The sequence below is a fragment of the Myotis davidii genome, unplaced genomic scaffold, assembly GCF_000327345.1.
Source record: "Myotis davidii unplaced genomic scaffold, ASM32734v1 scaffold44, whole genome shotgun sequence".
In the NCBI taxonomy this organism is placed as follows: Eukaryota; Metazoa; Chordata; class Mammalia; order Chiroptera; family Vespertilionidae; genus Myotis; species Myotis davidii.
Genome location: NW_006299705.1, coordinates 17,672,969 through 17,684,707, shown reverse-complemented (window position 1 = coordinate 17,684,707; position 11,739 = coordinate 17,672,969). Strand labels below are relative to the sequence as shown.

At 41.9% G+C, this 11,739-nt stretch overlaps 1 protein-coding gene across 1 annotated transcript in view; it reads left to right on the top strand.

The window, feature by feature from the left end:
* ERAP1 (endoplasmic reticulum aminopeptidase 1) overlaps positions 1-11,739 on the top strand; it is a 31,138-nt gene that overhangs the window by 3,705 nt on the left and 15,694 nt on the right. Inside the window, exons 2-7 of the mRNA XM_006775557.2 lie at positions 681-819; positions 4,077-4,211; positions 6,955-7,075; positions 7,843-7,997; positions 8,341-8,454; positions 9,656-9,787. Coding sequence (XP_006775620.1) covers positions 681-819; positions 4,077-4,211; positions 6,955-7,075; positions 7,843-7,997; positions 8,341-8,454; positions 9,656-9,787 — 796 coding nt within the window. The remainder of the gene's footprint in view (positions 1-680; positions 820-4,076; positions 4,212-6,954; positions 7,076-7,842; positions 7,998-8,340; positions 8,455-9,655; positions 9,788-11,739) is intronic.

The window sequence follows — 11,739 nt, the reverse complement described above, 5'->3', positions numbered from 1 at the left end:
CAGGCCCTCACTTTTTTATTTTGAGATTTATTTACCTTCTATGGCTGTCACTGAAGCTGAGAGCTGGCTTTACCTCTGAGGCCAGCTCCAGCTTGTGGCCCCGGCTGGCTGAAAGCAGGTATCTGGGGTTTGTTTGGCTTCTATCAGTGCAACATATTTTCTTAGAGTGCAGCTCAGAGCCTGGCTGCGGCAGGTGGGGAATCTTGGCTTCCTCCATCGCCGGGGCAACCAAGCCTCATGTTCGCTTCAGCTGCCTGGCTGCCAGCCGCCATCTTGGTTGGCAGTTAATTTGCATATCACCCTGATTAGCCAATGGGAAGCGTAGTGGAGGTATGGTTAATTACCATGTTTTGTCTATTATTAGATAGGATATAGATTTTATGTTATTTGTCTTAAACAAAGGAAATTTATTTTTCCACAGTTCTGTAGGCCAGAGGTTTGAGATCAAGGTGTCAACAGGGTTGTTGTTGTTTTTTTTTGAAGTCTCTCTCTTTGGCTTACAGATGGCTGCCTTCTCCTGTGTCTTCACATGCTCTTCCCTCTGTACATGACTATGTCCTAATCTCCACTTCTTATAAGGACATCAGTCACATTGGGTGAAGGCTCAACCTTCACACACACCTGTTTTAGAGTCCCTGGTACTTCATGCTGGATTTTTATCTTGTTTGCTGTCATCTTAGGATTCTTGCATCAACACAGTTTGAACCTACTGCAGCCAGAATGGCCTTTCCCTGCTTCGATGAACCTGCCTTCAAAGCGACTTTTTCCATCAAGATCAGAAGGGAGCCAAGGCACCTCGCCCTCTCCAATATGCCACTGGTGAGCCTCAGCTCCTCCACGTCTACTCACGGGAAAACCCACTGACTCACTGTGACTTTCGTTACCCCAACAATAGTTTTTATTCAGCTCCCTGTTTCGTTTGTTTTATTGCCTGACAGATAGCTAACTTTTCCTTTTTATTTTTAGCCGATGCTTTTGTTTTAAGCAATCATTTCTTTGTAGTCAGAGAAAAAATTGTCTCTAAAAACATGCAAGATTTCAGGAAGAGTGACATTCTAGGTCATCAGTGTTTTCAGGAGGGATTCAGTCTAATGAATGCAGGTCCTTCACAAAGCACTTTCACTTACGTTTTCTCATATGATCTTTTAAAGGGATTTTAAAGAGCATGCTTTGTCAAATAGGGCCCTATTTCTAGTCTGTAGTTATTTTCTATAATTTCTATGTTTAACATTAACTATGTAGTTTGTAACCATATGCACAAAATTGGGCGGATAGAAAAAGGGAAAAAGTAATTTTTTTCAGAACATTACAGTACTGAAGGTTAGTAATGATAGGTAGCTCAGTTTCCTTTAAAGAAACCGTCATCCTTCAAATTTCAAAGCAGATGTGGAAGTGTTTCCTCTGATTTTTCAAAGTGACCAGAAAGATGACTGTGCCAAATGAATATAGGACGTAAGTGCCACTGTCCTATGATTCTGGTAGCTTAGAGAAAAGCATCAGCTGGGCTGTCATTCTGCAACAGATGCACGCCAACTCCTGAAGCACATGAGACTCAGGGTGGACCCTTTGTCAGGAACCCTGAAAGGTGACCCTCCTTATCCCTGTGCAGCATCTTCCCATGAAGGGACCCAGAGTGCCACAGACCAACCTCCAGGACAGTACTTCTCAACCTTTAAAACTCTGTATCCCCTCTACATACCTTAAGGGTCCCTTCCTCAAACAAGGTTCTGACAGGTCCCCCAGAGAGGACTGTCCCCTATAAAAAGCATTCTCTGAAAATCCCTGCCAGCAAGAACTTTTGTCTCCCCCTCCCCACATTCATATATGAAAAGATAAGAAAAAATTTTGTCATTTTTCTAATATATGTAAATTTGAGATAGAGAACATGCTTTTTCATAGTTCTCTCCCCCAATATGATGGTATTGCTCTCAGGAATGGGAGTTCTCTAATTAGAGAATTACAGCTTTAAGAGAATAAAGGAGCCAGGGGAGACTGATTACACAAGGTTGGAGAAATTCGTAGGCTTGCAGGGGAAAGGCCAGGAGCCCCCAGGGCTTTGCGAAGATGCCAGAGTCTAAATCCAAGAATATCCAGGGCCCACTTGTTGAGGATAGGAAACTCTCTAATGCAGTGGTTCTCAACCTTCTGGCCCTTTTAATACAGTTCCTCATGTTGTGACCCAACCATAAAATTATTTTCGTTGCTACTTCATAACTGTAATGTTGCTACTGTTATGAATCGTCATGTAAATATCTGATATGCAGGATGGTCTTAGGCGACCCCTGTGAAAGGGTCGTTCGACTGCCAAAGGGGTCGCGACCCACAGGTTGAGAACCGCTGCTCTAATGTAATATTACCCTTTGGGCAGGATAGCCCTCCCCTGTCCGAGTGGGAGGGGTCTGAATCAGGCTGCAGACTGGAGTTGAGGGGAAAGACACTGGAGACTCAAAGGGTCTGTTTTGGAGGCTAGAAAAGCACATAGTTAACCACATGTATTAGTTTATTTAGCTTACTTTTCTAGTAATTAGCACATTAGGAACGGAAATTTTGGTTAGGGGTTGGTAAAGGCATTTTAAAAAGAAAAGGTAGTTTTGGGTCCTTCAAGTGTAAACCTAGGTTGGCTGTCAGCATCAGGGTTTGAATGACCAGAGTGTGACCAGCTGGTGGATATTAAGAAGAACCAGAGCCCAGAAATTGGGTGGAAATAAGATTAAAGGAAAAAAGCGTATGTTAACAATGGAATGCTCCAGGCTAGTTTTGGAGGGACCTTCCTCCAAATCCTGGCCCAGTGCTTTCTGTTGGCGGAGGGACTTTCTTCTTTGGGAGCAGGCACCTCCCTCACTCCCACCCCACTCTGCTAAGATGCCGCCTGAACAGCTGATTCCAATGAAGCAAATCAGTTTGGAGGAGGTTTGCGGGGCAGGCCCAGGCACCGGTTACTTGTTTGGGAAAACAGAAGCCCATTTTAGGCTTTGTAATCGTTACATACTTGCCCAGTATCGAAAATAAATTAGACATTACACCGCTAGATAATTCTCATACCTGTATTTAAGGACAAGTGGACTACATCTCGGCAAAACCAGCAGTCTCAGTTTTGCTTTGTCCCATCCATATCATCAATCCTCATGTACCAAATATGAGTCAGTTTGCAGTCATCTGGGTTATTTTTAAGAAATGAAGTGATCGTTGCACAACGCTGAATATAATTTTGAAAACCCACTGAATTTTACACTTTAAAATTGTGGATTTTATGGTATATAAATGATATCTCAAAAAAGAAATTGAATAGAATGGTTTGGCCTTAATGAGGAGACAAAAGGAAGCTAGGTAAAGAGGGGAACCCAACTAGGTGGAGTTACTAAGGTACCCCAACGGGGCGGGGAAGGAAGGGTGAATGAGAGGCATGAACTTTAAAATGCATGGATGCTGCTAAGACAGGCAGCTTGCAGATAACCGACCCGAAGCCTGAAGCATATAACCAATCCCAAGAATGTTATAAGGCAGAATTCTTTGGAAAAAAGAATCAGGAGCTAGCAAGGTTCTATCCACCCCCTAAATTCAAAAGCATGAACTTCCTCTCACCCTCTTCCTTTTACCCAGCAGGCAATGGGTTCCTGATGTTTGTTCCTGTGGCGGGGGGCTGGGCGGGGGAGCGCACATCCTGTTGCCCATGTGGCTTACAGCCATGAGCCATGGGGATCTCCACACGTGGGCTAATGGACTTCAGTTAGCTTGGATGCTGAACCACTCCCGACTGTAAGGTGGAAGGGAAGCTCTGGATGCTGGCCTGCTCCTGGCACCCCAGCTGCACCTCTTCCAGGACTGGCTTCTCTCACTCATCTTCGGCTCCACTAACCATTTTTGCCCACAACTTCATTTTTCAATTTCACAAGACAATGAATGTGGACTCAAAAACCCCACATTTTGGTTTCATTGATACCTAAATTACAATCGAATATTGGAAAGAGAAATTTTAAAATTATTATACAGATGTCATGCCATATACTTTCAATAATATGTCTGGTAGGAAATTATAAAATTGGATTATTTGATGATGGAAGTTATTCTGGTTATAGGTTAAATCCGTGACCATCGCTGAAGGACTCATAGAAGACCATTTTGATGTCACCGTCAAGATGAGCACCTACCTCGTGGCCTTCATTATCTCAGACTTTAAGTCCGTCAGCAAGATGACCAAGAGCGGAGTCAAGGTGAACCTGTGACTGTCACGTGGGGTGCCCACCTGGTCCTGGTCTGCCTGGGACTGTCCTGGTTTTAAAACTGGAAATCCACACCCTGGGAACCCTGCAGTCAGGGGCACACCAGGGTGGGTGAGCCTCCTGTCACAGACACTCGTATTTACAGTGAGGTTCTAATCACAAAAACATATGGGGAAGCTTGGCCTGGCGTGCGTCATGGTCCTGGCCCCGCCGCTAACTGACTCTCTGACCTTGGCCCGCCACCCTCCCTTTGGGACTGGTTTATACATCTTTAAACTGTGTTACTTGGACATGACCCTGCAATGTTTTCTAAGGTGGCTTCTGGCTATAACTTTCTGCAGTTTGGAAATGAATGCTACGGACTTGCTGAACAGGTGATTTCTGGAAGGAAGAAAGATAGAGCAGTCAGCTTGGAGTATTAAATGGCTCTGGGGAGAGCCGTTGGGCCAGGGCAGTGGTCGGCAAACTGTGGCTCATGAGCCACATGCGGCTCTTTGGCCCCTTGAGTGTGGCCACGAAGTTTCAATCGCACTGTACGAGCGCGCCCGCACGTGGTATTTTGTGGAAGAGCCACACTCAAGGGCCCGCAGTTTGCGGACCACTGGGCTAGGGAATACTGGAATACTGGAGAAAAAAATTCTCGTTTCAAGGAGCACTCGCTCCTTGGCTGGGTACCATTGGGTAGTGAACAATCCATACAACTTTCCTGTGACACTGAATGCAAATGTGTTTTTCCGGCAAGGAGCTGCAGGACACTTGATTTCAAGATAGCTCCTTTACTTGTACTGGTTTTCACTGAGGCCTGGGTAGTTAGGTTTCTCTGTTAAATTGCCTTTTGTGCAGGGCTGAGCCTGCTTCTCCTTGTGGAAATACCACCACTTATCTGGGATTTGGAGGTGATGCTGAGACTTGGATGTAGGGAGCAATTAAATTCAGCAGGGAAACTACCAACAAAAACACCCACTCATGGAGTTGCCCTCTTTTGTGAATCATTTATGAATCTTTTTATAAGGTCTCTTCTCTACTGTGATACTGTGGTTTATAATAAGAAATACATGTTCTGTCTTCCTCCCGATTCTGGCAGTGAACTGCGAAAACCCTTGTGTTTCCTGAGCTAAGGGAGTGATTAAGGTGTCTCTTGTTTAGCTAATGAAGTGACCTTTCGAAAGCCCCTAGGTAACTTAAGGATGGGGGCTGGCTGCCAGGAATCAACCAGGCGATTGGAGGTTGGAACTTGCAATCCCTCCCCTGACCTCCTCTGGAGATTGAGTTCCAGCCCCAGTAGAGGATGATTTAATCAGCTTTGCCTGTGTCCGTGCCTCCATCAAACCCACAGGACGGGGTCAGAGAGCTCCCAGGTTGGGAACGTGTGGATGTGCTGGGAGGGCACCATGCTAGGAGGGGGCACTGAAGCTCAGTACCCTTCCCCTGTACCTTGTCCTACGTACCTCTTCCATGTGACTGCTCCTTCTACAGTGAACCAGTAATCTAGTAAGTCAACTTCTGGATTGTGAACCGTTCTAGCAAATTAAGCAAACCCAAGGAGGGGTTGATGAAACCTCCAATTCATATCTGCTAGTCAGAGGTACAGCTGACAACCTGGACTTTGGACTGGCATCTGAGGTGGGAATGGGGGCCAGTCACGTAGGGCTGAACCCTTAAACTGTGGAATCGGACACTACCTCTAGTTAGTGTCCGAATTGAGTTAAATTGTAAGACACCCAGCTGGTGTTGGAGAATTGCTTGGTAATGTGGGGGAAACTCCCCCTACAACCCCCTTGCAACTCCTCACACCCCTCTACATTAGAACTGGGTCCCAGAATCCCTTTTACATACTAGTATTTTTAGTCCTTTTATTTCTTTAAACGCATATTTTATACTCCCTAGTAATTGTTATGGCTAGAATCTTTGTGTATCTGGTTCTGTGGTTTATGATTTTTGCTGGCTCTTGCTCACGGTGTCTTGTTCCTTTGTATATATTGTGGATTATGTCTGTGAACTTGTATTGCCTGAGTCAGAGGTGGGTTCTTCCAGAGAGAATTTGGGTTTGCTCTTGTCAGGTGACTGGAAGCACTTTGGGCGGCACTTTAAATTGAATTACTGGTTTTGAGTTTTTAGACCATCTGGTTATTGCGAATCTAACTGTTAAACAGCATGAAGGTTGGCTTTTAGTTCAATTTCTCATATAGAAGCAAAGATTGAAAACCATATTTTTTCAAAGCACTCTTCTTGAGAAAGGGGTGGTTATTTCTGGTTCGCTCACAGAAAGGGCACGTCCTTCAGGGTGCAGTCTTTTGCTGAGGCGCGTCTCCTGTTACACCGGCCATCTTAAACAGGCTTTGGACATTGTCTCCTATCCCCTGAGTCTTTCAATTGCATGAAAACAAAAGCTCAAATCTCTCTGTATTGGGCTAGTGTATAGGGCAAAAACTGGCAGCATTGTTCTGTCTTCTGAGGGTCTTACTGTCCCTTCACTTCGGGCCTCTAAGTTGTATTTATCACTGTCTCATGAAAACATTTAAAGAGACCTTGTTGTGTATGTTATCCAGCCTTTGTAGTTGCTTTCAGAAGGGGAGTTGGTCAGGAACAGTCAGCATTAATACGAGAAATAGAACTTCCAGTTGCCTTCTTTGGTATTAGCAGCCATATTCACAATGTGAAGCTGTTAACACGTGCAGGGGTGGAGAGCAGCCACGATGGCATTTGAGTAACGTCCTTACGCCTTTCTCCTCAGGTGTCCGTGTATGCCGTGCCAGACAAGATCACCCAGGCAGACTATGCACTGGATGCTGCGGTGACTCTTCTGGAATTTTATGAGGATTATTTTAGCATTCCGTATCCCTTACCCAAACAAGGTAGAGATTTTGCACAGATATTATAAATTGTGGCATTCAATGACCCCAGCCATAGACAATATCCCCCTAATTAGCAACCCCGTGGTTATCTTGCCAGTCCCTCGAGTCTTTAAAACCCTGGCAGGTGTCAACCATTGGGTTGATCCTACTCACCCCTGATCTAGTCAGTAAACTAGTGATAGTAAAAGCAGATCTTGATACAGTTCCTGAGGCACCTGGCATGGAAGTAATTTCACCTTTGGACCTCAAAGAGGAAACCCAACTGTATCTGTGGGCAGACAGCAAAATGCGAAGGCTGCACTTTTTCCATTATTGGCACATACTTGGTAGGAACGGATAAGATGCTAAATATATATATTGAATGAATGAATTTACACAGCAGAGGAAAATGTGCATTTTCTTATAAGACCCCTTAAAATTATTTTGTGTTTGAGGTTTTTAGGTGTATGGAGGTCTTGGGAATTCAAAGTAGAGTGGATTACTGAGTCAATTGTTAAAATTATTCAATCCTAAACTACTTGTCAGAAAGTTAGAAATGGAGTCAGGAGGCCAGAGACCCGAGTCCCACTTTGTCACATTGTAGCAAAGTGACTCTGAGTCACCAGGTGCCTTTTCTCCATTGTGAAAGGGTCTTCCAGTCTAGAACTCCATGAGTCCGCATGGGCAGCTTAGACTTCCTTTTGATGACAACATCTGTCCATTCTGAAAAGTAGGGTATTTGGAAAATGTGTAGCTTTTTAATATATTTTTATTGCTTCCATCCCAAGATCTTGCTGCGATTCCTGACTTTCAGTCTGGTGCGATGGAAAACTGGGGACTGACCACCTATCGGGAATCTGCTCTCTTGTTTGATGCGGAAAAGTCTTCTGCATCAAGTAAGCTTGGCATCACGATGACTGTGTCCCATGAGCTCGCCCACCAGGTACAAAAGCCCACTCACACTTCTTAAATAGTGTAAACCGCGTCTGAATTGCTTTCTTGGGATGTATGAGGCTGTTCATATCTTGTAGGGATAATACTGCTTTGTCTTTTTTTTCTATAAGAAAAATGATTTCTTTAAAGCACTAGATGCCATGTTTTATAATGCATATTAAAATGTTTTTCTTTTGGTAAAATATGAGTTCCGTGACTGTGTTAACATCCATATGACGGACATTACACCGGTAACATATATTTCCTTCTGAAGGCTTTATGTTTATAGCTGTGTAGATAAGCCAGTCCCCATAGAAGTGTGTGAATAATCTGGGGAATGTTTTTCCTTCCAGTGGTTTGGGAACCTGGTCACTATGGAATGGTGGAATGATCTTTGGCTCAATGAGGGATTTGCCAAGTTTATGGAGTTTGTATCTGTTCGTGTGCAATATCCAGAACTGAAAGTTGTAAGAAGTATTTACTTATTATTATGAATTATTATTTTTTACATTTTAGATTAATCTGTTGTTTTGTTCAGTGTTTCTGGAAAATAGTTACTGAGCTTTGATGACAGAATTCATAGGTTAATAACTTCGTTGGGGGTTTATATATGAATCATGTTCCCAAAATGCTAGTGAACTTTCAAGATATAGATCACAAATGCTTTTTTCCAAATAAATTGTGAATCTATGATTGTTGTGAAATTGCACTAAATTTTGTCCTCCCTTAATATCAGAGAACTAGAAATAATGACAGCCTGTCTGTTCTGTATCATTTCCTCAACCATCAAGTTGCTCTCTGAAGAAGTATTAGGTGCAGATTGCTATTATTTCAGTAGAATTCTACTTGCCAAATCAAATAAATTATGCTTAAGGTAACTGCACACTTGATATATGTGAACCTAGACTCATGGGTCACAGATTTAATGCTTTGGAACCTCTACATGTTTATTTTAAAAGTCACGAGTTTAACTTGTGAAAATCACATGCAGTAAAATTTTTAAAAAACTATGTAAAATTTGTAAAAAAATTCTTTATCCTTCTATAATGATTTCAATGGTTCATATTCATTTTCTATTTTCATCTTCTGTACACATAATTTATACATAGTTAAAATTATTACACTATTATAGATAATAAATGTTTCTGTTTCCACATAATCTTTAAAAATGATTAGGTAGGTGTATTATTCTATTAGTTAATAAGCCTTAATAATCAGGTTATAGTTGAAATTTGTCCTCTTCCATTATTTTTCTTTCACTACATGTGTTTAAAGCTAAATTTCTTTGCTTTAAAATAATATAGGCTGATTGGAAATGTTGAAATTATTATACGTTTCAGTTTCTTGTTTTGTTTGGCTATAGACATAATGGTTTGTTTTTAAGTTAATACAAACCCTTTATTATAAAGTGATAAGTAAATATTTAAGATGAGGGAAATCTAAAATGTTTATCTAAAACCATTGTTTCTTGGATGCTCTTTATAAGAGATAGTAACTTTATTTTGTAAATTCTAGAAATATAGACTATATTGAAGTATTTGAAGTCTAAATTTGTATAAATCAGAAATTTGAAGTATAAATCTGTTTCCCCAGATCAAGCTATCCTCCTTTTATATTTTTCATCTACATGTAAATCATAACTGATGTGTCTTTTTTCTGTCTCAATAGGAAGATTATTTCCTTGGCAAGTGTTTTAATGCAATGGAGGTAGACGCATTGAATTCTTCACACCCTGTGTCCACACATGTGGAGAATCCTGCTCAGATTCGGGAGATGTTTGATGAGGTTTCTTATGATAAGGTAAAAATGGACTATCAGGGTGCAGTTTGGACACTAAGATTTATAAATACTGGGGTGGAGCGGTTATAGCTAGGGTTGTGGGGTGACTGTCCCTTCATAAGGAGCAATCCGGATTGACGCCTTCTGTTCTGACCTGGGCTGGCTGGAGTTCACCCATTTAGATCTAACTTGCAGATTTATCCCATAATTCTAAAGATTAAATTTTGGTAAATGGTTTATTTACTTTAATTATAAATGTTGTAAGTTGGAAATTCATGTCCTTGGGGGAGGCGAGGAGGCTTCTGGTTACACGGGGCCTGTATCTCCTTCCCTTGGCAACATAGGCTGCAGCTAAGTGATGGCTCCTTTATGAGGTCAGGTTTCTGCTTTTCCACTTTCCCTCCCAATGTCACCATTTCTGTTGTCTTCTCACTGAGGCGAAAAATGTGTCATTTATCATTGTGCTTGGCTATTGTTTTGTTTGCAGCAAACAGAAAAGTATTTCTTGCTTGGATGTTTTTGTAATAGTGCAGGGGAGATAAAAAAAAAACCCAACACAAACAAATCCAGGTATAAACAAACACAGAGATCAATGGAACAGAATAGAGAGTCCAGAAATAAAGTACACATAAGTGGTTGGTCGATTTATGATAAAGGAGCCAAGAATATACAATTGGGAAAGGACAGTCCCTTTAATAAATGGTGTTGGGAAAACTGGACCCATATCTTATACCGTTCACAAAAATTAACACAAAATGGATTAAAGACTTAAAGGTAAGACCTTAAGTGTAGAAATCTTTAAAGAAAACCTATGGGGAGAGCTCCTTGACATGGGTCAGGACAATGTTTTTTTTTGTACTTGACACCACAAGTACAAGCAACAAAAGCAAAAACAAACAAGTAGGACTACAATAAACTAAAAAGCTTCTACACAGCAGAAGAAACAAAATGAAAAGGCCACATATAGAATGGGAAAAGTATTTGCAAATCACGTATCTAATAAGAGGTTAGAATACAAAATATATAAAGGACTTTTACTACTCAGTAACAAAAGCAATCTGATTTTAAAAAGGGTAGACAATAGTGTGGTGAAGGCTGGGGGGTGGGGGAGTGAGAGCAGTCTAGAAGGAGTCAATGGGGGAAAATTGGGACACCTGTAATACTTTCAACAATAAAAACTTTTTTAAAAAATGGGCAGAGGAACTAAATAGAAATTTTACAAAGAAGACATATAGATGGCCAACAGGTACATGAAAAGATGCGAACTTCACTAATTATCAGGGAAATGCAAATCAAAACCACAATGAAATATCACCGCACACCTGTTAGAATGGCTACTATGAAAAAGATAAATAACAAATGTTGACAAGGATTTGGAGGAAAGGGAACCCTTGTATACTGGTGGGAATGTACATTGGTGCAGCCACTGTGGAAAACACTATAGAGGTTCCTCAAAAAATTAAAAATAGAACTATCATATGATCCAGTAATTTCACTTTTGTGTATTTATCCAAAGAAAATGAAAACACTAAAGATATATGGGCTCTCATGTTCACTGCAGCATTATTTGCTATAGCCAAGATAAGGAAATAACCTAAATGTCCTTGGATTGATGAATGGATTTTGGGTGTGTCACACACACACACACACACACACACATATCCTATACTAGAGGCCCGGTACACGAATTCGTGCCTGGTGGGGCCCCTCAGCCTGGCCAGTGATCAGGGCTGATCAGGTCTGTCTCGCCCAGTCCCAGTTGGATCTGATCAGGGCCGGCCAGCTATGGGGAGGGACCGTGGGAGGTTGGCTGGCTGTGGGAGGTTGGCTGTGGGAGTGCACTGACCACCAGGGGGCAGCTTCTATGTTGAGCGTCTGTCCCCTGGTGGTCTGTGCATGTCATAGTAACCTGCCGACCAGTCTTAACGATCGCTTAGGCTTTTATGTATATAGATAATAAAAGCCTAATATGC